The following is a 27906-nucleotide window of genomic DNA, read 5'->3' on the forward strand; positions in this document are numbered from 1 at the left end:
TAACAAAAGAACGATAAATACAACTATTTCATAATTTGAAAGCAGTATTTTCTTACCTAGAAGAATCAAAGCTGGAAAAAACGGAAGAAATGAAGGTCCACTGCTTTCCAGCAATATTTATGCATAGTGACCTTTGACCTGGGCATGCGCAGTCGGAATACCGAACTCGCTTATTACCGCTCATCAGAATAACAGTATGATCCATCCTTTAAATCAACAGATTTGTACAAACTAACATGCCAAAAAAATGTTTTCACACAAACTTACTTTTAAATGGCATTATAATGTAGGAAGAGCAATCGCAAGATGCACCAAAATTAGACAGCCAGAAAAGACAATATTAAAACCACTAACATGGTGGTTGGAGTTGTGATTAGAAATTGATTTTAAACGATTTTAGGGTTAAAAGGCAGATCAGCGGATGGTATATCTGTTGATGAAGGGAAAAAGATGGTGAAACGGCCATAGATCACAGTTAACGCAATTTATATTTTCAGAAAATGCTAAGTACCAGACAGGTTAAGCAGCATGTATCAGTGGAATGAATGTCAGATCGATGATCTTTCACCAGAACTAGGGGAAGCAGGATGGCGCAGAGGTTGCTGACTCTAAAATTCACACAAGCTTTTCTTCTTTTCCTTCTTCTAAGGGTGCTGTCTGCACAGAGTTTGTACGTTCTTCCAGTGACAGCGAGGGTTTTCTTTGGGTGCTCCCGTTTCCTCCCACATTCCAAAGTAGTGCAAGTTTGTAGGTTAATTGGCTTCTGTAAATTGTCCCTATTGCGTAAGATAATATAGGTGATCGTTGGTCAGCACAGACCCAGTAGGCCAAAGGACCTTGCTTCCAGCTGTATCTTCTCTAATCTAAAGACGTGATGGGATTTATTAATTAGCCTCAAATGTAGATTATGAGCCTTCAACTGCTGGACTTGCTGGCTATATTAGATTGTATTCATCACATTCATATGGATCTGAATAGTCACACCTAACATTACCATTTCCACCACACCTTTAATATGTTCTCAGGCATTATTTAACAAGTCTCAAGCATGTAGGATAGGTTTCTTTCTTTGAACAATGCTGGTAATAATGTGCAGTTTTACCACTCAGTGATATCATTCCTTTCATTTTAAAGTTTCAAATTGCCACAGGAGATACAAATTCATACTTTCTGCAGTACAAATTCAGGCCTCTGGCTTTCTAAGCCTGTAAATATGTCTTGGTTCGGGCAACAAATATAACACAAAACTATACAAAAAATTGTAATTGTCACTCAATCAACGTGGGGGAAAACCACAATATTCAAATTTAATTTTCTTTACAGCCACATTGTATGTAGTCAAATATATATACACACACATAGTTGTACTTCTGATAATCCTGTGCAAGCGTGTTCACATAAAAAGTCAAAATAGGAAAAAAAAATGCCACATAAAAGATTAACACAATGTAAATCTAGAAAAACATTCTTTACAATATTATATTTGCATTCAATGCTCCTTCAATAAATGCCTTCAACACTAGGTCAAAACAATAAATTTGTATATCAGCAGGTCAAAATCATAAAGATAAACTAAACATTTGTTTAATCCAAACATTAATCAAATATTTTAGGTCAAGGCTACACAATGACTGTTTTCTTTCAGCATTCATAGTAAATACATTCTGCTTTCCACCCAAGTCAGAAGAACTTTTTTGGCAATATTACTGCAGTGTTATGGTAATTGATCAAAAGCAAGTCATATTTTTAAATGACGATTGCCACACATGTTAACATTCAAATAAAAAAATCATTATTGTGGTACATATTTTTGATGAACGCAAGAGTTTTGTCTTGGCCCACTTAATTTCAAGCAAAAGAAATGCAAAAAAATATATGAAGGACCCATAACCAGGAAGTCTACTTCATTTCACAATGAAATAGAAGAAAAATACAATTCTCGACATTGACATGTACAGCTCTCAAAATCTTTAAATTTATTCTCTCTGTCAGATTTTTTTTTATGGACCTTGAGCTTTATTCCTGTGCTGTTCTGTAATGTTCCCCTGGACCTACTGTCACTCACACATCAGGTTCAATTACATGTTTAAAAAACTCGTGGAAGCTACACATTGCCTAATTACTGACATGCAAAATGGGTTTTAATAAAGTAAGATAATAATAAATATTTAAATTTGAGGCAACAATATATTCTTTCGCCCACATGATTCCTTTCTCCATGTTATATGGAGTGAGCAATCAGTGCAACCACCTAGAGAAAGTCTATCTTGGTACAGAAGAGGCAAAAACCTTTGTGGCAGCAACTGTTTTTGAGAAAACTGTTGTTCATTTAGCAAAAGATTTGATATATACAATGCTCACTCAACGTCGGAGCCAGAGCCAGCTATTGATCAGCCAGAACCCGACAGTTATTGAGTACACAATGATTTCCCGGCGAGTACGTTCTCTGTTTTCTTCCTCAAGAAGTTGGAGCCGACGATTCAGTTTAATTATCTGACGAAAAGATAGTATAAAAAAAAAAAATTAACACCAGGGAGAAATATTCCAAACAATCCTGTGTGATGCAGGTTAAAAGAAGTGTTTGAAATGTATTTTTACCGCAAGAAGATATTTTTAATACAATGGGAGCGATAGGTGTAGTAATAGCAAACGCATTCTTTCATTTTTCTTCCTTTAGCTCAAAAAGAAACTTGGATTCATACAAACTTCTTTAAAAGAGCAAAATATCTCAAAAGACTAAATAGAAACATAGAAAATAAGTGCAGGAGGAGGCCATTAGGCCCTTCGAGCCAGCACTGCCATTCATTGTGATCATGCCTGCCTTCCCATATCCCTTGACTCCACTAGCCCCTAGAGCTTTATCTAACTTTCTCTTAAATCCATCCAGGGACTTGGCCTCCACTGTCCTCTGTGGCAGGGAATTCCATAAATTCACAACTCTCTGGGTGAAAACGTTTTTTCTCACCTCAGTTTAAAATGACCTCCCCTTTATTCTAAGACTGTGGCCCCTGGTTCTGGACTCGTCCAACATTGGGAACATTTTTCCTGCTTCTAGCTTGTCCAGTCCTTTTATAAATTTTATACGTTTCTATAAGATTCCCCCTCATCTTTCTAAACTCCAGTGAATACAAGCCTAGTCATTTCAATCTTTCCTTATATGACAGTCCCGCCATTACAGGGATCAATCTTGTGAACCTACGCTGCACTGCCTCAATCACAAGGATGTCCTTCCTCAAATTAGGAGACTAAAACTGGACACAATACTCCAGATGTGCTCTCACCAGAGCCCTATGCAACTGCAGAAGAACCTCTTTACTCCTATACTGAAATCCTCTTGTTATGAAGGCTAACATTCCATTAGCTTTCTTCACTGCCTGCTGTACCTGTAAGCCAACTTTCAGTGACCGGTGTACAAGGACGTCCAGGCATGCTATTAAATAATAATTAAATAATAACTTATATTGAACCTCAATGGTTGTTAAGTCAATTGACCAAAAGCTTAATCAAAATGGTAGCCTTCAATGAGTAAAGAATTTGAAAAGGCAATTCCAGTCTTGGTAGCAGGTGATCATGTAATACAAACTGGAAATTGCACGTATTGTCAGATTTTGATGGCTTGGGATGATTACAGATATTAAGACAGATGAGGCCATGGAGGAGGTTGAAAACAAGGATGAGAATTTTACAATTAAACGGGCTGTTTACAGAGAGCCAGTGTAGGTCAGCCGATAGGTGAATAGGTCTTGGCACAGTTAGTATGTGGCGGCCTGAAGCTTATGGAGGATAGAATGAGGAAAAGATGGTGGGATCATGATGGAATAATCAAATCTGGATATGAATGAGAAAATGAGAGCCAGGGATGCATTTGTGGGTGGAAATAGGCAGTCATATTATTGGAGTGTAGACATCATGACAAACGCTCAACTTGAAGTCAAATATGGTGCAATTTGTGAAGAGTCTGCTTTATTTGCGGATGAGTGATGATGAATGGGAATTGAGTTTCTGGGACCAAAGATATTCACAGCACCAAGCAGTTGTCAATGATGCTCCTCAAATAACCTGCCAGTATCCATACCTCCATATACATCTACTCAATACAGCCATGACACCAGGGTTTAGAAATTAATTTAGTTCAGTACCTGTCTTCGTAAGGAAATAGAATCCACAAGTGCCACATCATCTTGTGTTCCTTCCAATGTAGGTTCACAACTGGAAAGGCTATACCTACAGACAAAATGAGATCATCTTTACATTCATATTAACAATTAGCTTTATTCAGCTTTATCAAAAGAGAAATATCTGCAAATGGTGAAATTGTGTCATATCATGACAGCTATCACTTATTATTCGTCATCCATTTTGATTTCTAGTTCCCTAAACACCATCAGCATGTCTCCAGCCTCACAAGGGGTGTTAACGTTCTTGACCACTGCTGCAGCACCGTCAAGTATACTGATCGCTCTATCCCTCGCCTTCATCTTGGCCAGTCCGATCATCAGTCTGTTCTGCTCCTGTTAGCTTATAGAGACTGAAGTGCGAGACACCAATGAAAATAGTAATACAGCATTGGAAGCAGAGTTCCCTGGACACCCTTGAGTCAGGGGACTGGATTACAGTTCATCCAGCTAAATGAGTACACCGCAGCTGTTACCGTTTCATCAAGAAAAGCATTGATGACCGTGTTCTGACGGACAATTAGGGTCTATTCTGACCAAAAACCCCGATTTACACTCTGCTGAGGTCCAGTTCCAAGGATTTAAAAATGGTGCTCCCGTAGAAGGCCAAGTATGATCTCCACAAAGCTACCAGAGAAATTCCAAAATATGCTACAGGCTCAATTCAATTAAGCAGATAACAGGTGACCGTGGCAGGAGCTGAATACAATTTGGGGGGGGGGGGTGCTCTCTGGCAACAGTACATTTTTAACCGCAAGCTCAGTGCCTTCTAAGCCTGTTTTGAACATGTACTATCTAGGCACATCCCTCACTCGCTCTGTCCCATGTTGAAGTCTGATCTACTTTCACAAGGATAAATTATTGGAAAGCGGCCGGCCTGCATGGAGCCTCTGGACGCGTTCTGAAAACATGCATCAATCAAATGGCCATAGTCTTTGCTGACATCGTCAATCTTTCACTTTAGCAGTCCAGTGTCCCCATCTGCTTCAAGGAAACCCCTAACATTCCAGTCCCCAAGAAAAGTGAAGTGACTGGTCTCAAAGACTACTGCCGGTGGCTGTGACTTCAACCATAACCAAGTGCTTTGCAAGCTTGGTACTAGTCCACATCTGTGCCAGTCTCCCAGACAATCTAGATCCTCTGCAAATTGTGCATGGGAAAAATATGGTGGACGCCATTTCTCTTGCACTACATTCAGGTCTGGATCACTTTGACTATTAGAACACTTATGTCAGGATCTTATTCATTGACTGCAGCTCAGGCCTAAAAACCATAATACCAAATAAGCTCATCCCAAAACCACTAGACTTTGGCCTTGTGCCCTCAATTGTCAATTGGCTTCTGGACCTTAAGCAACAGACCTCAATAGATTAGAATTGGTCATAATATTCCCTCCACCCTGACCCTCGATATTGGTGCTCCTCGGGGTTATGTGCTTTGTCCCTTGTATGTTCACGAGCATTCTCAAATGTATACAGATGCAGTATGAAAAGCATTCTGATAGGAAGCATCTCATCCTGGTAAGACAAGTGCTCTGCTCCTTTGCCTGACCACGCAGAGAGTGGCGAATACTGTCCAGTCCTTCACAGGGAACACTTGCTTCTATCCAATCTCTCCATGGAATATTGCATCAGTAAGACTGGAAGTATCTTCAAGGATGCCTGCTACCCTGGTCATACTCGTTTTTCTCTTCTAGCCTCTACGGGAAGATTCAGGAGGTTGAAAGCATGAATGCCTCTACTGTTAACCAACTCCAGAACCACGCATCTCTCTCACACCCCATTCCCAGAGGTGCTGCAACATACTTTTACTCAAGTGAGCTTGGTTATTCCATTATTGTATTTTAATATTGCTTAGTGCTATTCGGATTTTGCACTATAATCTTGTACTATTTGGCCGTTTGGCACACATGACTGTATTTATTGTTGTATTTATCATTACTCTAAATATTCTGTTTACTGTGACTTCACACGAATTATGAATTTCATTGTCTCTTGAATGAGAATAAACCGACCTGATCTAGTAGAAGAGTGTGTTGCCCCAAGTAGTATTACATTTGCAGATGGAGGAATTAGTGCTCTTGAGTATGGGAATGAAATCTATTATTTAGCAAACAAACAATCAGACAGTTGCCAAATTAATGTTGTTTATATTCTGAACCTCAGGAAGATGATAGTTGCACAGAGTCTCTTGCCCAGAGTAGGTGAATCAAGGACCTAAGGACATAGGTTTAAGTTGAAGATGAAAAGATTTAATAGGAATCTGAGAGGTATATTTTTCACATAAAGGTGGGTGCATGGAACAAGCTGCTTATACAGGTAGTTGAGGCAGGGACTATCCCAACATTTAAGAAACAGATAGACAGGTACATGGATAGGATAGGTTTGGAGGGATATGAACCAAACACTGGCAGGTGGGACATTTTTGGCCAGTGTGGGCAAGTTGGGCTAAAGGACTTGTTTCCACACTGTATCACTCTATGATATGCAAGAATTCTATTCAATAGAAATAGGCTAGAAACTACCTGGTGTTTACCCTCCCTTAGCTACTGGACTCCAAATGCAACAATCAACTTGATCTTAATAAATTCGGCATGCCTGATTAATTGGCATTTCCATCTCCACAATAATTTATTTGTGAAAATTTGTTGAAAAGAATCTTACATAAACCTTGACCAACCTATATTTGCATCAATTCTTCCTACAGATATTTCAGAAAGAATATTAATACTTAATTGCTTCTCCCTGCAACACCAATAGATTTGAACATCACTTTACACACATCATAATCTAGACACTCAACCAGATAAATGAGAACATGGTAAAATAATTTGTATCTTTCATTTTACAAAAAATAAAAGCAGGCAGCCTCATGCAATGTACTTGCATACATTGCAACCAGGCCAGGTTTTGGTTCTAGTCAACACAATAAGTAAGGCATGTTACAGTCTATTATTGAAGTTGCTTCCATTTCCTACTATTCATATGGCTTAACATTGCAAGTTGATGACAAATTAATTATTTTTACTCAATAAATTATTAGTGGTATGAATTTGACAAGTAAGAACTGCCTTCATTGTGATCACTAAAGAAAACAGAATACAAAATGAATCAACATTGACGTAGCGTACAAAAAACAAAATCGGCTAATTTTCACTCTGGTCGCAAATTTCTATGTTCCATTCCTGACTTTTCTCTATCATTTCCAGAGTTCACCGTCTTTATTTTTGAGCATAGGATAGTGACCAATTTCCATTACAAGCTCAGAGACTCCCACACCTGCCTCAAATACATTTCCTCTCACTCTTTTTCCTGTAAAGAATCCATCCCATTTATTCGGTCTCACTGGTTCTATTAGATCTGTTCTGACACTTTCCACATTGGTGCTTCTGATATGTTTTCTTCCTGCCTTAATCGAAACTTCTCTTCCACCACAGTTGTCAGGGCTCTGAAATGCATCCGATCCATTTCTTTCTGTTTCCCTCTCCTTCTGCCCAAAACAAGGATGATTCTCCTTGTCAAACCCTTCCACCAGATTCAGAGACTTTCTTCCCAGCTGTTATCAGGGAACTGAATCGTCGTACCACAACCAGAGAGCAGTGCTGAACTATTATCTACCTCGTTGGTGATCCTTGGACTTTCCTTAATTGGACTTTGCTGGTTTACCTTGCACTAAACGTTATTCCCTTATCATGTATCTATACATCGTAAATAGCTCAATTGTAATCATTCGGCTGACTGGATAGCATGCAAAAGCTTTTTACTGTACATCGGTACACGTGACAATAAACAAAACTGATCCTACCATTAATTAGAGAGCAGTCCTGAGCTACAATCTATCTTATTGAATACCCTTAGACTATCTTTAAATGGACTTTACCCTGCAACAAATGTTATTCCCTTTATCACGCATCTGTACACTGCGGACGGCTCAGTTGTAATCATGTATAGTCTTTCTGTTGACTGGTTAGCATACAACAAAAAGCTTTTCACTGTCCCTCAGTACACGTGACAATAAACTAATCTAAGCCCCATCTATCTAAAGGAAATGTAATGAGGTTTTTGCACTATAGTTGGGATGTAATGTTAAAATTGTACAAGGCATTGGTGAGGCCAATTCTGGAGTATGGTGTACAATTTTGGTCGCCTAATTATAGGAAGGATGTCAACAAAATAGAGAGAGTACAGAGGAGATTTACTAGAATGTTGCCTGGGTTTCAGCAACTAAGTTACAGAGAAAGGTTGAACAAGTTAGGGCTTTATTCTTTGGAGCGCAGAAGGTTAAGGGGGGACTTGATAGAGGTTTTTAAAATGATGAGAGGGATGGACAGAGTTGACGTGGAAAAGCTTTTCCCACTGAGAGTAGGGAAGATTCAAACAAGGGGACATGACTTGAGAATTAAGGGACTGAAGTTTAGGGGTAACATGAGGGGGAACTTCTTTACTCAGAGAGTGGTAGTGGTGTGGAATGAGCTTCCAGTGAAGGTGGTGGAGGCAGGTTCGTTTTTATCATTTAAAAATAAATTGGATAGTTATATGGATGGGAAAGGAATGGAGGGTTATGGTCTGAGCGCAGGTATATGGGACTAGGGGAGATTATGTGTTCGGCACGGACTAGAAGGGTCGAGATGGCCTGTTTCCGTGCTGTAATTGTTATATGGTTATATGGTTTGTGGGATGAAAAGCACAGATCAAATGACAACTGCTGTTCTCAATGTCTCTTGATATGATATATTGTGGTAAATGTGAGTAACACTTCAGATTCCCTCGCTTATATTTTGTGGCAATATAAGATGTGCATTTACATTACATCTTTCACAGATTTAGGGTTCCAAATGTACTTCTTTGTCGTGTGGTCAATATTGTATCAGCGAATGAGCTACAGTCAGTCCGTACATGGCAAGGGCCCACACATATTAACAAGATGATGACCAAGTAATCTGCTATTGATACATTGGAGACTTTTGAATTATCTTTAACCAGACCTTATCTTGCACTAAATGTTCCTGTTATCAAGCCTAAAATACTTGTCTTGGGCCCATTCTTCTCCCCTGTAAACAATATAAAATGGTAACCATGTATAATCTTTTCATTGATTGGATAACATGCTACAAAAAGCTTTTCACTATACCTTGGTACACGTGACAATAATAAACGGAACATTTCAAACAAACTGCTTTCTCCACTCCTCTCTGGTTCACTCTTTCATTTTGACCTACACCTACTCCTCACACATTTACCTTTCCCATCCCACCATCCGGGCATTCAAACATTCCACAAGAAGCTGTGATTCACTTGTATTCCTTCCAATGTAATGTTCTGTGTGCACTGCTCATTACCTGGTCTACTATGCAACAAAGGCGGCAAACTTAGATTTGAGATACTCTTTGTGTAATCACTTCATTCTGCAAGGATGGTCCCGAGCTTCATGCTGCCTGTCGCCCTCCAACTTGTCTCTAACTATTGAGTATTTCCAACTTTTCCCCTTTTCATTGTAGATTTAATAATTTATCCTTCTACTGCTTGTATAACCAGCTCCAACAAGTTTCTAATGAGAAACAGATTCCAAAATTGAGAAGGGAAAAGAATATAGGCTAATAGTGAAGGCTGCAATCAAGGCTGTAAATGGTCATATTTACCTGGAAGTGTCAAGCAGAGGGTTAGATGAAATAGCACAAGTTGACCCTCCACGAAGTATTGTTCTAGTTTCCAGGGAAAAAGAGACAATTAGGACAGATGAGAGTATTCAGGATGTAGAATGGCTAAAAGGCCAGGACTAAGTACACTTAAAAGAATAAAATAGACATTGACAGACAGGTCTCGGATTATTAAAAGATAATGATGCCTGTCATAAGACATACAAGTAGCATTTATATAGAGCATTTAATATTGCAGAAAAAAATAGAAAAAGAAAGTCTTTACTATGTGATTATGTCTTTACTAAAAACTGTACAGCCTTAATGGTAGTTCCATGAAGCCTCTACAATACAGCCTTGTAAGAATATAATTCTTTGTGCTATCACTACAATTGGAATAACTGAATGAGATTACCTGTTATATCTTCCAAGTGTTTGTCCAACGATTCTGGGCTAAATTAATCAGTAGGCTACGATGATTGCTTACCTCCATCTGACAAGGACACTCGCCTGTATACAGCAAGACTTCAAGACATGGTTGGAGTTTCTACACTGTGTCTTCATAAATACAGTCATATTAATGCTTTATCAAATGCTCTACAAATGCATAATGCACAAGGCTAATCTTCAAAAAACACACTAGGTTGGTGGGGTAGGGGTTGTTTGAGGAATTGAGAGTACATTTTATAAGATAGTACATATTCAATATTCTTCAAAAATAGTGAAATGATGTATATGAAACTGTTGAAATGCACCAGAAAGCAATTTAATTTCTGTCTGTTAATGTCAATCATATATTTTACTATCTTGATGGCAAGTACACCCCTCTCCCTCTCTCTCTCTCTCTCTCTCTCTCATGTTAAATCCATTTGAATTATTGTTTGCTTTCATATTTCTTCAGCTCCTGTACATAACTGGATTTATGAAATACAATGATCTGCTTTGCTATCTTAGTACAGCACACAACAAAAGCATATAAATCATCTGCAGTACCTTTAATGTTTAAATAAAAGTTATAACTTATGCCGACAAACATTGACACTGTCAGAATAGTCCCTGCTACAAATGGAAAACATTGCATGTATAGAAAGCAAAGGTTTAAAAATAAACGAATACAGGCAAAATGAAATTACACTATATCATAGGCATGACAGGCAGGTCCAAAATTCACCTTTATATTTTCATGAATTCCCTCCAAAAAATAAATTGTAGAATTTCAAACCTGTATGGAACATGTGGTGACCATTTAGCTCCTCAACATACAAGATTATCCCCAATGAGATGCTTGAAACACAAGTCCTATGAGAAACGAGACCATTTGGTTTCCAAAGCAGAATTGAATACTTGATAAATTGATATGTAGTGGCCCTGCGAAAACAGAATTATTCCATTCCATCTACACAACTGAGCTCCCCTTTCTACTTTGCTGGGCTAGTATGAACAGTACAATAACATGTTGCCGACTGTGTTTATCATAAAATTACTTTAAACTGACTTTAAGGATCAACATGACAAATCTTGTGAAAGAAAATGGGGTGCATGATCAGTTGTGATCTTACCGAATGCTAGAGGAAGTGCTGGATCTGTAGTATATAAGTGTCAGATATGAGCTACATGATTTTTTAAACAGGCTTTGTATTAGCATGACAAATCGTTGGGAGTCAATGTGAAAGAGGATGGGGTGCATGATCAGTTTGTGACCTTACTGAATGCTGGAGGAAGTTAGGCAGTATGGCCAGTTCCTGCCTTTTTTTTTTACACAAATAGAAAGGGGTACCCAAACATTATTTATTCCAAAACTGTTGAAGGCCAAAATGTATTGCTAAGCAGCACCCAGTAACTTTAGATAACCACAATACTAGTAACCACAAATACTAATCAATCAGGAATTTTCCTGCCAGTGAGTATAACAAGTAAAAAACAGCACATTTAAAAGTTTACTTCTTGTACTTAAGAATTGTCTAATATCTTATTAGCAGTCAAAAGTCGAATTCAATTCACCCTAAAGTCAATTAAACCCATTACAGGCTGATAATTTTTTTTATGGCATTTCAATCATCAGCCTATCATGATCTACATGTATCCTCTTCCCAGCTTTCTCTCATACTCCATAGCTTCCCATGCTCGAGGATATGAGCCTCAGTCATCCTTCCAGACCTTGTCGTGAAGAAAATCGGTGATTTTTTAAAATACAATTAATTTTTCAGAATCTGGGCAGCAACAGCAAGACTGATATATATGGTTCATCCTTTAATTCACCTGCAGAAGGTGCTGGTGAGCCACCTTTTTGAAATTCTTGATAAATACTCTGCCATTCTTTTGAAGTGCATCCTAAATTGTTTGGCAGTGGGTTTCTAGACTTAGATCCAGCAATAATAAGATTGGGAAAAACAATTCTGTCATGATACTGTGTGACTTGGAGAAGAGCCTGATGATGGTGGTATTCCCCTCACATCTCAATTTCCCGTCCTATTTTATGACAGAAATTGGATATTAGGGAGCTGCTATAGGAGTGGTCCAATTGGCACACCCTGCAGCATGCTGGTGTTGGAAGGGTTGTTGAGGGGAGTGGATAGGGCACTGGTCAAGCAGGCTGCTTTGTCCGAATTGTATCACGCTACTTGAGAGTTGTTGGAATTGTGTATTCTTGATTTGTACCATTATCAAAAGGCTTGAGACTCACGAGGTGCCAGGCCACCCATACCCGAATTGCAGGATGGTCTAGTTGAGATTCTGGCCATACCCAGGTCCTCAATGGTGGGAGAACTTGAATATTAAGGGCAGGTGGTTTGACCACCTCGTGTTCTAAATGGACATTAAGCCACAAAAGTATTTGTCAACATTGTTAGGTGACAACAGAAAGTGCTGAAAATAATTAGCAGATCTAGTTGCATCTATAGAAACAGAAACAGAAATGAGGGTTATCCATGTTGCTACCTAACCTGCTGAGTATTCACAGCGATGCAATCTTTTTGAATCTGGTTGTCAGTTAATGCTACCTGGCACTGTCAGTCCAGGCCTAAATTTTATCTTGGTATTGCTACTTGCAGACATGGAACAGATCACTTGTTGCGGAGTTGTGAATAGAATTAAATTGAACAATGAGTGAACATTCCCACTTCTGACCATAAGATGGAGGGAAAGTCACTGAAGAGGCCTAGAAGTCTACCTTGCTGAATTCCTACCATCATGTCCTGAGTTGGGATGATTGGTCTTCAACAGTCAGTTATTCTTCCTCATGCAAGGGATGATTCTAACTATCAGTGCTCATTCTGGGGGGGGGGGGGGGGGGGGGGGGGGGGGAGGGGGAGGGGGAAAGGTGGGATAGGGGGGGGGGGGGGGGGGAGCGGGGGAGTCCCCCAACCTCATCTATTGCATCCGCTGCTCTAGATGTCAGCTGTTCTACTTCGGTGAGACTAAGCATAGGCTTGGCGATCGCTTCGCCGAACACCTCCGCTCGGTTCGCAATAACCAACCTGATCTCCCGGTGGCTCAGCACTTCAACTGCCCCTCCCATTCCTAATCCGACCTTTCTACCCTGGGCCTCCATGGCCAGTGTGAGGACCACCATACATTGGAGGAGCAGCACCTCATATTTCGCTTGGGCAGTTTGCACCCCAGTGGTATGATCATTGACTTCTCTAATTTCAAGTAGTCCCTACTTTCTCCTCCCCTTCTCAGCTCTCCCTCAGCCCACTGGCTCCACCTCTTCCTTTCTTCTTCCTGCCCTCCACCCCCCCCCCCCCCCACCCTCACATCAGTCTGAAGATGGGTTATGGCCCGAAACATTGCCTATTTCCTTTGCTCCATAGATGCTGCCTCACCTGCTGAGTTTCTCCAGCATTTTTGTCTATCTTCGGTTTTCCAGCATCTGCAGTTCCTTCTTAAACCCTTTACCACATGTGATTTATTCTATTACAAATCTCAAATGGTGGAGTACAGAGGCAAATAAATAAATGATGGGCCTTTGTCCCAAACATAATGGAGGGCACTGTATTTGCGCACTGTGGACGGCTTGATTGTATTCATGTTTATTCTTTTTCTGACTGGTTAGCACGCAAACAAAACTTTTCACTGTAGGCAATATAAAGAGCACAACACTTGATTTCAAAGAACCACATCATTAGCTACATAGAATTGCACTGAAGTACAGACCACACGCAGCAATGTTGGATTCAACAAAATCTATAGAGTCAGTGTTGACTCGGGCTTAAAATTGGGATGCCATGCAATTCCATCCTCCTTTGAAGAGATAATTCTATGATGCCATATTTATCTAACGGGGTGTTATTTATGTACAAGGCACAATTCTAAATTGTTAATAAGCAGGAGTTGAAAGAAGGAAGGGCTCATAGTAGAAATACAATCTTGCTCTCACCTGACATCACACACACACACACACACAGAGCTTTATTACATGGTGAAAAGCGATAATCCTGGCCGACACAAACTTCACCTCTAGACAAATTATGATCGGAAAGTTATCGATCGTGGAAAAGCTATGTGTGAAAGATAATAATAAGCCTACCGGTTAACTAAAAGACATAATTGTCTGGAAAAGTGAGGATATTCACAAAGCTCTTTCCTAAATTTGTGTTAAGGCTTTCTCTTTGTTTTCTTGCATCTTCAGTTGTGTGGCATGGGGCCAGTGGGTTTAACAGTGAATGCAAATTGCACCAGGTAGAATGCAGAACGTGTATGTAATGCGTTAATGGGTCTTTTTAAACATAGGTGTCATTATTTGTTTTGGCCAAGTCACCATTACACTAGAAGCTAAAACTAGGACAATAGGCACTCAATACTAGAGAACTTTTACTTAATTAAAGGATATCCATTTTACTTCTTTTTTTGGAATCTGCTTTTTCCATTGAAGTCAGCATGTAATCTGTTCCCAAATTCTATGTCCTCCAGTTAATTGCACCATGAACTCAATGGAGGAAAGTTGTAGAAAAAAATGTACTTTACAATCAATAAATTAAAAGTGAATTTTGGACCCACCTTATAAATATCAACATTGTTTTAGGCATAAACCGTTTCTAAATGCACACATTATGGAAAGGAAAGCCTTTGGAAAGAAAGTAGTAACCTCAACTGTATCACAGCACAACACAAGTCCAACAGCCAATCACCTTCTGCGATTTTCATCTAGCATGTCCATGACTTGCTGGTAGGCCCTACGGGTGGTGGAGTGGATTACTGACAAAATGCCATGAGGAGAGTATGCGTTTGGTCCATCTTCAGAGGAGATGAGTGGAGGATAAAGACGAGGCTGAGGTTGAGTTTGGGGGGCTGGTGTCACACTGTTCATATGTACACAACAGAGCAAGAGAAAAACACGGAAATCAGATTCAGACAGATCTATGAATTTCAGACAACGAGCTTCATGAGTGACATTGAAGAATACGAGTATCCTTATTATTTCCAAGTTCTTAATATAGTGCATGTTATTGCTAAGTTTAATCTATTTGATTTATTTTTGATATGCCCATATTTTAAAATAGTGTTTTTCAAAATATCAGCAAAGTATGGATTACTATTTCTTCTTTCAACTAAAACTGAAAGCAGGCAAAGTGGGCAATGCCAAGAGAATTCCCAGAGTATATTTTATCCATAATAGCAACACTAACACAAGATTTATCTCCCAGTTTTGTCCTCCCACACCCTTCCATCAGCATTTTGTAATGTGCATTTTTTAAAGAAATGTTTCAAAGTCAATGGATTTATTTCAATCCATTAAATCAAATCAATGTCTACTTTGAATCATAAGCATTCTCAGAGATCCTCTTGGCTTGCATTCCTGCCATCACTTGGATTACAAGAAATTAGGAATATGTCGTGCATAACAGCCCATAAATAGCAATATTGCAAATTTAAAAGACAAATATATATATGTGATACCCAAGTTCATTATTTTCCCTCAATTTACATTTAAAGTCAGCGAACTGATTGAAGTAAAATGCATGAACAAAGTCCAAAATAAACACGTGACAAATAAAGGGTTACTTTAGAAATAAATTATCCTCTGGATTTTAGATGTAGTAAATATTCAATTGGGTTTCCACATTAGAAAAATTAGTTTGTGGAAATACAATAGTTTAAGAGCAGCCTAGTAAATCACAACCATTTACTGTCACAGTAAGCTGGTACTGAAGAGAGATCAATGGATTTAAACTTTTGTGCTTGCCAATTGCCAATTTTTCACCGGATGAGTGAAGAATTTAAAGTTGGTATGTATGGATGTAAAAACATGAGTACTAACAAATACTAGAATAGAAGGTATAACCAAAATTAAACAAAGGTGTTCACATTCTAGATACAAATCCTGGAAACTATTTATTGCTAGACAGGATAGCATTAATTCAAAACCAAATGGAAGAAAAGCAAAGTGGCAAAACAATGATCGATGAGGCAGTTATGTAGCTGCTACTCATTCTTTCTATCTCAGTGATCACCAAGTGAGAATCCCACTGATTTTCACCTTTTTTTAAAAACAGGAGTGAAATTTATAACATATCTAGCCAAATGTTATAAGGTTCAACCAAGTAAATAATGAAACTTTGTGTTTCTGCAGAGGGTATATTAAAGAAAAGTGTCCAAGGTCTTTAAGAATCATGCCATAAGAGCCATTTTTTCATTGTTTTTCTTTTAAATGTTAAAAGCATGAAGTATGTTAAATAAGCATTCCCCTAACAAGTTCCAGCGTAGGGAAAGTTTTAAAAACAAGCGCAGTGGAAAGTTTTAAAAACAAAAACAAAATGTTGGTGAAAATTAGATTAAAGAACCACAATCATTTTAAATTGATAACTTGACTTGTCCCATTCCTGGTCTATTGAGTTTAACAAAATTAAAATTTCTTGGGAATGAATGTTAATGTAAGATGAATGATGATGAAAGATCACTTTGGAATATCAAGCTGCCTATTTTGCAGTTTAATTCTATGAATACAAGGGCAAGGTCAATACAAATTTGTTTCAGAACTAATTAAAATAAATAGCTGGCTTCTCCCATCTATGAAATTATTTGGTTTCAGCTGATCTACTAGTCTACAATTGTATAATTTAATATTAATTTAAATATTAGTACATTGGCATTGTTGACGGTGCCAATAACAAAAAGAAAATGAGGAGCATCTTGTAATATCTGTCACTTGATACATATACAAAATTAAATGAATTATTCAATACATCAGAATGACCCGATTTGGATAAAAATTATCCCACCCTCATTTTCAAACATGATAAATCACCAAAAAATGAACTGCTAGGGTGTAGGGTGGGTGAAGATGTTGGTACGGCAGACACGATATTTATAGCAAAATCTTAAATGCATTCAGGATTTTGCTAAAATTAAGCAATATATTCTCTCCACAGAAAGGCACAAAATGTCAACCCAAAACGTCACCTGTCTACATTCTCCAGGTTATACCTGAACCGCTGAGTTACTCCAGCATTTTGTGTCTTTCCTTGGTGGACCAGCATCTGCAGTTCCTTGTTTCTACATTTTCGCCCCACCCTACACGCTTTATTAGTAAGTGAAATAAACTTAGTGTTTGCAGTTAACAAAATCATTAAGCTTACTTGTCAATACTAATAAGTTTAACAATATATATTTTTAAACTAGCCATGTGTTGGATAGAGACCAACTACTTCATTAAACTAGTTTCAAAAATATCTTTCGACATAGATACCAATGAAGGATCATATTCCCAAATTTCACAATTTCATCTGATCAAAGAAAATCTTATTCGTTCAACCCAATCCAAAGAACACGGATAGTCCTTTCAGATACAATATCACTAACTACAATCTTTCCATAATTTGTCATCTTTAAATTTAAACCACAGCATTAGTGTGATTTTCACGAGACATTTTTTTTCTGCTATTGCTTATTCTTTTATTTAACAAATTAAACTCAAACAGTGACATATGACAATGGGGTGGAAGAAACAAAAATAATTAAGAATTGTAAAATCACCTGAATCGCATCAGGCTCAATGGCCTATACTATATCATAAAACAAACAATAAAATTAGTAATTTTAAACAATTTAACCACATTTCATCTTCTAGATGTGGAATTAAGGAAAAGGTTGTGCAGCTTCAATATAGGGGATAAGGCATGTATAATAATGCAAGACTAAAGTCGTAGACTATTTTCTAAGTGGGGAGAGAATTGAGAAATTGGAGGTGCAAAGGGACTTGGGAACGCTGGGTGCAGGATTCGCATAAAGTTAATTTGCACGTTGAATCGGTAGTAAGGAAGGCAAATGCAATGCCAGCATTTATTTCGAGAGGGCTACAATACAAAAAACAGGGATGTAATACTTAGGCTTTCTAAGGCACTGGTCAGACCACATTTGGAGAATTGTGAGCTGTTTTTGGGCTCCATAACCAAGGAAGGATGTGCTGGCATTGGAGATGTTCTAGAGCAGGTTTACAAGAATGATCCCAGGAATGAATGGGTTAACATATGATAAGCGTTTGAAGGCACTGGGCCCGTACTTGTTGGAGTTTAGAAGGATGAGGGGAGACTTGTTGAAACTTGACGAATAGTGAAAGGCCTGGATAACGTGAATGTGGAGAGGATGTTTCCACTAGTGGGAGAGTCCAGAACCAGAGGCTATAGCCTTAGAATAAAAGACGTACCTTTAGAAAGGAGATGAGAAGGAATTTCTTTAGTCAGAGAGTGGTGAATCTGCGGAAATCATTGCTACAGACGGCTGTGGAAACCGTCAACGGATATTTTGAAGGCGGAGATTGACAGATTCTTGATTAGTAAGGACATCAGGGGTTGTGGGGCAAAGGCAGGAGAATTGGGTTTGAGAAGGAAAGGTAGATCAGCTATGATTGAATAGCGGGGTAGACTTGATGGGCCGAATAGCCTAATTCTGCAAACTTTGGTCAGAATCAATGAAATGTCTATTTCAACAACTAACCAAATACAATTTAGAACAAGTGTCAGAAAATGCTTGCCGCTATTTTGAAACACGTGTTGCTCAAACACATTTTTTAAGCATGTAAAAAAGTACATATTCAAGTTCTAAACTTTTACCTATAAATGATGATACATGAAGCTTCAACCACTCCATCTGCTGTCAAACTATCAGCTAGGCTGAGAACTACCCGGCAAATAACAAAAGAACACCAAAAGTAACGTTTAAATTGAAACTGGATCACTGGAGATCCAGTAGATCACTGGAGATCTACTCACATGGACTCTGTTCGGACAAGCTGCCCATTCGGTCGGGCGGCATTTTCACTCATTGAACGCTCCCTCCGTAAACGAGTATGTGAGCGACCCTGAAGAACAAAGATTCAGTTAGCAGAATGTTCGATTAGATTTGTTTAATGACTTCCTAGATAAGAACAAAAGCAAATACTTTCCTAACCTTTCTTTCTTCCACAGGAAGATTTCAACACCCAAGATATTTCCTTACTAAAAAAGTTGAAAAACAAACTATGCTTATGAATAACTTCAATGTCCTCACTAGCTGTAATTATTTTTCTGTCCATTCCCTGCCATTTACAAGACAGTTTTTAAAAACTTTCCTTCAGATTTTATTCTCTTTAAAATTCAGTAACCCATACTTCTTGATTAGTAAGTATGTCAAAAGGCTGTGGGACGAAGGTTGGAGAATGGGGTTGAGAAGGAAGGATAGATCAGCCATGATTGAATGGCAGAGTAGACTCGATGGGCCGAATGGCTTAATTCTGCTCCTATGAATTGCTTCAAGAACCAATACTTATTTCAGCCCAATACAGCCAATAACAAATACTTATATCAATGGAACATTCTTCACCAAATTAACGATTAAAACAAACTATTATTATTAAGATCTTTTGCCAATGGTGTTACAGTAATAGTGGATGGAAGCACGTTAAACAAATAAAACCCCTTATAACAGGAAATTTGGGGTTTTGAGGTCAAGGGAAATGCACAGTCCAAATTAATTAAATACACTAAAGAACACAGCATGTCACATACCATCCTTGGATGACACCTGGGGCAGATAAGTATTCTCGACGCTCTTGGTTGTCTTGACACACTTAAACATGTAAAAACGTATCTAGAACAGACTCGACAGTGACTTCCTGGTTGAGGGGTGCGATTAGAAGAGAGGGGTTCAACCTTGACCAGAATTCTAACGGAACTAAACAAACTAACTCCAAATGATAACTCACTAAAGATATTTAGATTCCTGTTAAAGCATTGTCAAATTGCAAATGTCAGCTCATCAGTTTCCTATTAAATACAAAAAACATGTCAAAGCAAGTAATCACTACCACCACATGAACATTCTGGTAACTTTGCTTTCAGAAGGGAAATGATCCCCTGGCTACTTCAGAGGATGGATATGTTCACAGGTAAAAATGAAAGTGACAGAATATTGTATATGTAGTTGGTACATGAATCATGTAAATTAATTTTACAATAATGCAACAATTATAATGGACAAGAGCTTGTATCACTAACCACTCACCTCTTCGGTCTGTGGAGTTGCAGTAACAGGCCGCTCAAGGTCCAAGAAGTCTAAAGGTTGCTCAGTTAGAGTGAGGACACGCGGGGGCGTTTTCAATGCCAAAGGTTCTGTAAGATTTGATGTCATAAGGTCCAAATCTCTTGGCCTGGAATGGTTTTGGTCACCTAGTGCAATGAACAGCCATGCTTTATAAGTGTGCAATTACATTGGAAAGAACACATGCAGAGTGATCCAATAATTTGAAAACAACTACAAACAAAACAAATGCCACCACGTATCAAGAATTGGTAAGAATTATACTTCATTGTATAATTTTGAGTATAGAAGTTGAGAGGTCATGTTGCAGTTGTATAAGACGTTGGTAAGACCGCATTTTGAATATTGTAGGTAGACAAAAGTGCTGGAGAAACTCAACGGGTGCGGCAGCATCTATGGAGCGAAGGAAATAGGCAACGTTTCGGGTCGAAACCTTTCTTCAGACTGATGTAGGGTGAGGGGGGCATGAAGAATAAAGGAAGAGGAGGAGCCTCTGAGGGCTGAGGGAGAGCTGAGAAGGGGAGGAGACAATTAGGGCTACCGGAAATTACAGAGGAGTCAATGTTCATGCTGCTGGGGTATAAACTGCCCAAGCGAAATATGAGGTGCTGCTCCTCCAATTTCCAGTGGTGCTCACTTTGGCCATGGAAGAGGCCCAGGGCAGAAAGGTCGGATTCGGAATGGGAGGGGAAGTTGAAGTGCCGAGCCACCGGGAGATCAGATAGGTTATTGCGGACCGAGCGGAGGTGTTCGGCGAAACGATCGCCAAGCCTACGTTTGGTATCACCGATGTAGATCAGCTGACTACATTTAGAATATTTTGTTCAGTTCTGGGAACTATGTTATAGGAAAGGTATTTTCAAGCTTGAAAGGGTTCAGAAAAGTTTACGAGGATGTTGCCAGGACTAGAGGGTGTGAGCTATAGGGAGAGGTTGAGTAGGCTGGGTCTCTATTCCATGGAGCGTAGGAGGATGAGGGGAGATCTTATAGAGGTGTACAAAATCATGAGAGGAATAGATCGGGTAGGTAGTTTTTTACCAGGAGTAGGGGAATCGAGGGCCAGCAGACATAGGTTCAAGGTGAAGGGGAAAAGATTTAATAGGAATCAGAGGGGTAACTTTTTCAAAGACGGTGGTGGGTGTATGGAACAAGCTGCCAGAGGAGGTAGTTGAGGCTGGGACTATCTCATCATTTAAGAAACAGTTGGACATGTACATGGATAGGACAGGTTTGGAAGGTTATGGAACATTGTTGGCCGGTGTGGGCGAGATGGGCCGAATGGCCTGTTTCCACACTGTATCACTCTATGACTCTAAATTACAAGTAACAGCAGAAATGGGGAGAATGATAATGATGAAAAGTGATAAAACATGGAAAAGCCCTTTTGGCCCACAAGTCCACACTATTATGCAGCCATTCATGTTAATATAGTTATCCCATTTTTTTCTCCCACATTCCCATCAGTCTCTGCCACTCACTTACATGGGCAGTAATTTACAGTGGCCAATCATGTGTCTTTGGGATGCGTGAGGAAACTGTTGAACCTGGAGGAAACTCACGCAGTCACAGAGAGACAGTGTAAACTCTACAGATATCACAACAGACCAGACTTCATCGTCAGTGGGATATAGGAGGAAAACAAGCTCTATTTTTATTTTTATAAATCCTGAATATTTTAAAATCTTACCTTATCCACTGAAATCTCTGCTCATTATTGTAACTTCTTAAAGACAAGTAAACAATAAAAGCCAGGATTGTCTATGAACCTCTTTTAAATAGAAAATATTTCCGGATTATCCACTCTCAAGGTGGAGAATGCCAATGATAACTTTGTAATGTTTTATCCAAGTTGTAGTAGCCTAGAATGAATAATTCCGCCCCTTCCACTCAAAGGGAAAATAACTAAGAAACAACAGGCTACCATTCAAAATAAAATACTTTAACTTAATACTTTAACTAAATCAATTAACTAAAAATACATTTCATGATTGCAAATCACAATTGAAAGCAGATGAACGAGTGACCTATTTCAGAAACAAGTTCTTTCTTTTTCTTGAAAACATAACTACTCATCACAGTGCAACCCAGGTGCCTGAGGACAGCTTTTAACAGACACATTAACAAAGAAACTAGTATATTTCTTGGGTGATATGGCAATATTCAAAATCACAATAGAACTAGTCATTCTATATTATGATTGCATCTGCTTGGAAGTATGTAGTTATCTAACAGTTGCATTCATGCATGGAATAGAGGCACCAAACTAGGAATAGATATGTTAGATGCACAGAGTCTTTTACCCAAATGAAGAACAAGAGGGCATAGGTTTAAGGTGAAAGGGGCACAATTTAATAGGAATCTGAGGGGCAACTTTTTCTGTGTGAAAAACTTGCGCTTGAGATCCAAAATTCACACAGGAGCTTTGGATAGGAAAGGGTTAGAGGGATTATGGGCTAAACGCGGGCAGTTGGCACGTGTAGATGGGGCATTAGTGGGACAACTGGGAAGGGGGAGGGGATGGAGAGGGAGGGAAAGCAAGGGCTATTTGAAGTTTGGGAATGGGAGGGGGAGTTAGTGCTGAGCAACAAGGAGATCAGGTAGGTTAATAATAATAATAATAATAATAATAATAATGGATGGGATTTATATAGCGCCTTTCTAATACTCAAGGCGCTTTACATCGCATTATTCATTCACTCCTCAGTCACACTCGGTGGTGGTAAGCTACTTCTGTAGCCACAGCTGCCCTGGGGCAGACTGACGGAAGCGTGGCTGCCAATCTGCGCCTACGGCCCCTCCGACCACCACCAATCACTCACACACATTCACACACAGGCAAAGGTGGGTGAAGTGTCTTGCCCAAGGACACAACGACAGTATGCACTCCAAGCGGGATTCGAACCGGCTACCTTCCGGTTGACAGCCGAACACTTAGCCCATTGTGCCATCTGTCGTCCCGACAGACTGAGTGGAGGTGTCGAGCGAAACGATCGTCGAGCCTGCGTTTGGTCTCGCCGATGTGCAAGAGGGGAACCCCCCCCCCCCCCCCATTTCCTAAAGAATAAGGAGATCTCCGGGGGTTCCCCTCTTCCATTAGAGATGAGGCTCTCATTCAGGTCTCCTCGATATCCCGCAGCTCTGTTCTTGCCCCCCCTCCCTCCATTCGTAACAAGGACAGAGTCCCCCTTGTCCTCACCTTCCACCCCATCAGCCGTCGCATTCAGCATATAATCCTCTGACATTTTCGCCACCTCCAACGAGTTCGCACTGTTGGCCACATCTTCCCATCTCCACACCTTTCTGCTTTCCGAAGAGACCGCTCCCCCGCAACTCCCTAGTCAACTCGTCCCTTCTGATCCAAACCACCACCTGCCCAGGTACTTTCCCCTGCAACCGCAGGAGATGCAACACCCATCCCTTTACCTCCCCCCTCGACTCTTTCCCGGGATGGCGGGACTATCATATGCTGAGAGAATGGAGCAGCTGGGCTTGTACACTCTGGAGTTTAGAAGGATGAGAGGGGATCTCATTGAAACATATAAGATTGTTAAGGGTTTGGACACGCTAGAGGCAGGAAACATGTTCCCGATGTTGGGGGCGTAATGAACCAGGGGCCACAGTTTAAGAATGAGTAAGCCATTTAGAACGGAAACAAGAAAACACTTTTTCTCACAGAGTGATGAGTCTGTGGAATTCTCTCCCTCGGAGGGCAGTGGAGGCGGGTTCTCTGGATGCTTTCAAGAGAGAGTTAGATAGAGCTCTTAAAAATTGCAGAGTCAGGGGATATGGGGAGAAGGCAGAAACGGGGTACTGATTGGGGATGATCAGCCATGATCACATTGAATGGTGGTGCTGGCTCGAAGGGCTGAATGGCCTACTGCACCTATTGTCTATTGACCCGACAGTCTTTTCAGGCGAGGCAGAGGTTCACAGGCAACCTCCTCCAATGTGTTCACTGTTCCAGGTGTCAACTCCTGTACATCGGTGAGACAAAGCGCAGGCTCGGCAATCGTTTCGCTGAACACCTCCGCTCAGTCCGTACTAACCAACCAGATCTCCCGGTTGCTCAGCACTTTACCTCCCCCTCCCATTCCCAATCTGACCTTTCTGTCCTGGGCCTCCTCCATTGTCAGAGTGAGGCCCAGCGCAAATAGGAGGAATAGCACCTCATATTTCACTTGGATAGCTTAGATATGTGCGGTATGAACATTGACGTCGAACATCAAATAGCCCTTGCTTTCCCTCTCTCTCCATCCTCTCCCAATTCTCCCACCAGTCTTGCTGTCTCTGACTACATTCTACCCAAAGATTCTATCTGTCCCGCCCACTCCCCTTACATCAGTCTGAAGAAGGGTCTTGAACCGAAACGTCACCCATTCCTTCTCTCCATAGATGCTGCCTGTCCCGCTGAGTTACTCCAGCATTTTGTGTCTACCGTATGACTCTATGCCTTGCAATAGAGATAGCCAGTGCTTTTAAGCTGCCACATCAACCATTAAAATGGCATAATCTCGAACATATTAAACCATTTGTTTATTTTTAAATGAGGAATTTTCCCTCCTCTCCTTACCCAAAATTGAAAATCAGTTACTTCTTGCTACTACTCATGTCCAAAGCTGTTTGTGACTAACACTCATTGCAATAAAAATGCTTCCTGATCAGGACAGTCTTGCTCTCTCAGGTCAAATAAGGAGTAAAAAATAAATCACATCCAGATATATTGGCAGCATTGAACAAATTCGTCTGGTTTGGAGAAGTGCAGGCTCCCAAAATCTTGGATAAGGGACAACAGTGAATATGCCTTGAAGGAACTTGATTGCCTGGAATGCATTTGGGACTGGGTCACAAGGTCATTAAAGGAGCTTTTAAGTTATGTTTAATTTAAATTAAATGTCATAAGTTACTTAACATTTAGAAACTTTCAGTTTGAACCAGGAATACAGTACCTGCAATAAAAATCCTCTCTGGTACCTCCATTACAGTTGTGGTGCTCGGAAAGTCTCCTTTTCCCCACCTATCTTCTGCAGACCCTGGCGCAACCTGAAGCTTCTCAGGGACTCTCATCCGCTGGCTGATACCCTCAGTATAATCCATCTCATACTGGATGCGATTAATTTCAGCCATGTCACTGGTGGGAGAAGGAAATGACGCCACGTTCATAATACTGGAAAGGAATAACGACTGTTAGAATAAAGCACTTCAACCAAACAAAAATGTTGAAGTTAGTTAAAAAATTTGTTGAAAAATCTGAAGTTTATCTAACAGAATAATATAATACAAATTGTATTCCACCCATTTTTATCCTGCACATACCACCATGTCATTGATCATCATACTTTACCAGAGGGGTGAACTTATCAAATAGTAAAGGTCGGCGTGTGCTGAAGGGCCGTTTCCATGCTACATCTCTACACTCAAAGTATGCTATGATAGAATCAGACTTTGCTACTGGAAGTATGCGTCGCTTCAGGCAACAATACATATCACCACCATAAGTTAGTATCTCTAATTTAGAAAAATGTTAGTCAACCAACTTTCAACAATGTCAAGAATAAATCATGAAATGTGCGTGAAAACCTGCTGGAAGAAGGGTTTGGGTTTTCAGGAGTAAACAGGGAGAAAGATTTAAGGCAGCAGGCTGGATGAAATAGTGATGTTCGTCATCTATGATAATCCGAGTGATAAACTGGTCTTCCAATTCATGCACTCATACTTTCATAATCTGGAGTTAGAGAATCATCTATGCTATGAATACAATGAAACCACGGTGTGTGAGCCGTGCGTATCGGATGGCGCACTCGGCCTGCTGGAGGGCCTGGTCCTGCTTGCTGGGACATGCCCGTCTCGCCGTTCACCGGGACACTCCCAGCAGAATTCCCTGATTTTAGGTAACAAATAATCCCTCTCCCCCCCTTCCTTCACTAAACATCCATTAGCCAGCTCCACAATTCAAAACAATGTATGCCTCTTGGGCTCACACCTATCTCCAGTCGGCTTATCAGGGAACCCCCTTGTCTGAGGTCATTTTTGAAAGGGGGATGCCTGAGCACTGATCATCGGCCTCGGGGGTACCCAGATTCTTATTAAATCTTTTCCCCTTTACCTTAAACCTATGTCTTCTGGTCCTCGATTCACCTACTCTGGGCAAGATTTGTCCCGGTTTTTACTGGCTTCCAGTTCACCCCTCCCTCCACTCCTACAAACAGTTTGAAGAACAGTCCCGATCCAAAATATTATCAGTCCATTTTCTCCAGATATGTTGTCTGAGCCACTGTGTTACTCCAGCAATTTGTGTGTACATTTGATATAAACAGTTCCTTTTTTATTCCATTTTATGCCATTTGCCTTCATGTTGGAGCAGTCCACTAAACCTTTACTATTGCAGAGACTTCTGAAAAAAACAAGGAATTGGCTAGAAATACAAACACTAGAGCCAGCAGCAGCCCTTTTTGTTTCAGTTTTTAAAAACATCCTTCTTGTTACCTGCTCCCCGGGGAGTCGCGCACAAATTACGATTGGGACCTCAATAGATTCCAGTTCCCTTTTTACTAATGGTGACAGATCTTGCCCTCGCTGTACCTGACATCTCCACCATGACACTTCTCCACTGCTTTACATCTCTCCTCACCTCCAACATCCAAAGTCGTCCCCTTTTGGATCTGTTTCACCGTTTGATGTCAATGTGAACAGCCGGCGATGTGTGGAACACTACACAACATTAACCTCAACTATGAAGTCTGAAGAAGGGTCTCGACCCGAAACGTCAACCATTCCTTCTCTCCAGAGATGCTGCCTGACCCGCTGAGTTACTCCAGCATTTTGTGTCTAACCTCAATTATGAACTGTGTTTTGTTGCAACTAAAGACTTCAGGTATTCTTGCAGTAGTATTGGGATTATTGATTTATTTAATTGTTTGTTTATATTTTATCATCTATGTGTATTGTGTATTTATGCAATAGTGTTGGGGTTATTGAATTTACTGTTGTTTATGTTCTATTATATATGTGTATCGGGTATTTTTACAATCGTGTTGGGGTTATGAATATACTAAATTGTTGTTTCTTTTCTATGTGTGTCTATTTTCTATCTATGGGTTTGCAAGCAAGTTAGTTAAGTTGCTGAATGGAAGAATGTAATTGCTCCGTCTGTCGGTACAAATGACAATTAAACTCTGCTGACCCTCGGCTGCGTTGGGCTCCGACCTTGACCCCGTGCCCTGGTGGTCGTGGCCCGCTCTCCAGTCACAGACGCCCCCGGTGTGGGGAGGCTGTGCCCGCACAGGGCCAGGCGCCGCTCCCCGGGGTTACAGCCGGCTCGTCGTCCCCTCCCCCGGGCCTTACACTTACCTCCGCTCCACACCGACTGCGGCGGTTCGCAAACCGCGGCTTCCCACCCGGAGAGGTTGAGGGGACGGGGGTGGGGGAAGCTCCGGCCACTCCTTGCTCGGGAATTACGAGCGCCCGTCGCTGTTCCCTCTCACGCAACAGAAACCATTTCCAGAGTCCGGTTGACGGCAAAATGACCGGAGGCGAAGCTACCGGTCGCGCTGGTCTGGCGCGGACAGGCTTCCGTACTGGAAG

The 27906-nt window shown here is 40.3% G+C and overlaps 1 protein-coding gene across 4 annotated transcripts; it reads right to left on the reverse strand.

Annotated features, from left to right (window-relative positions):
* Positions 1-1265: 1265 nt before the first annotated feature.
* mff (mitochondrial fission factor) lies at positions 1266-27906 on the reverse strand. 4 transcript variants are annotated; one of them, XM_033031977.1, is made up of 8 exons: positions 27673-27906; positions 25272-25489; positions 20290-20453; positions 19020-19108; positions 14940-15110; positions 9814-9876; positions 4140-4224; positions 1266-2493 (listed from the first exon to the last, which is right to left on the reverse strand). In XM_033031977.1, the coding sequence occupies exons 2-8, from the start codon at positions 25483-25485 to the stop codon at positions 2362-2364; spliced, it is 918 nt and encodes a 305-aa protein (XP_032887868.1). In that variant the 5' UTR covers positions 25486-25489; positions 27673-27906; the 3' UTR covers positions 1266-2361. The 4 variants fall into 4 exon arrangements, with proteins under 4 accessions (XP_032887868.1, XP_032887869.1, XP_032887871.1 ...); XM_033031978.1 differs by lacking the exon at positions 9814-9876; XM_033031979.1 differs by lacking the exon at positions 14940-15110 and having other exon boundaries at positions 2362-2493.

This window comes from Amblyraja radiata, chromosome 13 (assembly GCF_010909765.2).
Source record: "Amblyraja radiata isolate CabotCenter1 chromosome 13, sAmbRad1.1.pri, whole genome shotgun sequence".
Classification (NCBI taxonomy): domain Eukaryota; kingdom Metazoa; phylum Chordata; class Chondrichthyes; order Rajiformes; family Rajidae; genus Amblyraja; species Amblyraja radiata.

Excerpts from the sequence above, each read along its gene's own strand:
- mff (XM_033031977.1), bottom strand. The coding sequence starts at position 25,485 with ATGAACGTGGCGTCATTTCCTTCTCCCACCAGTGACATGGCTGAAATT. Across the intron at positions 19,109-20,289 it reads CAACTCCACAGACCGAAGAG|GGTCGCTCACATACTCGTTT; the intron begins GTGAGTGGTTAG and ends TTTGTTCTTCAG. Across the intron at positions 4,225-9,813 it reads CCTCTGCTTGACACTTCCAG|GTATAGCCTTTCCAGTTGTG; the intron begins GTAAATATGACC and ends TTTTGTCTGTAG.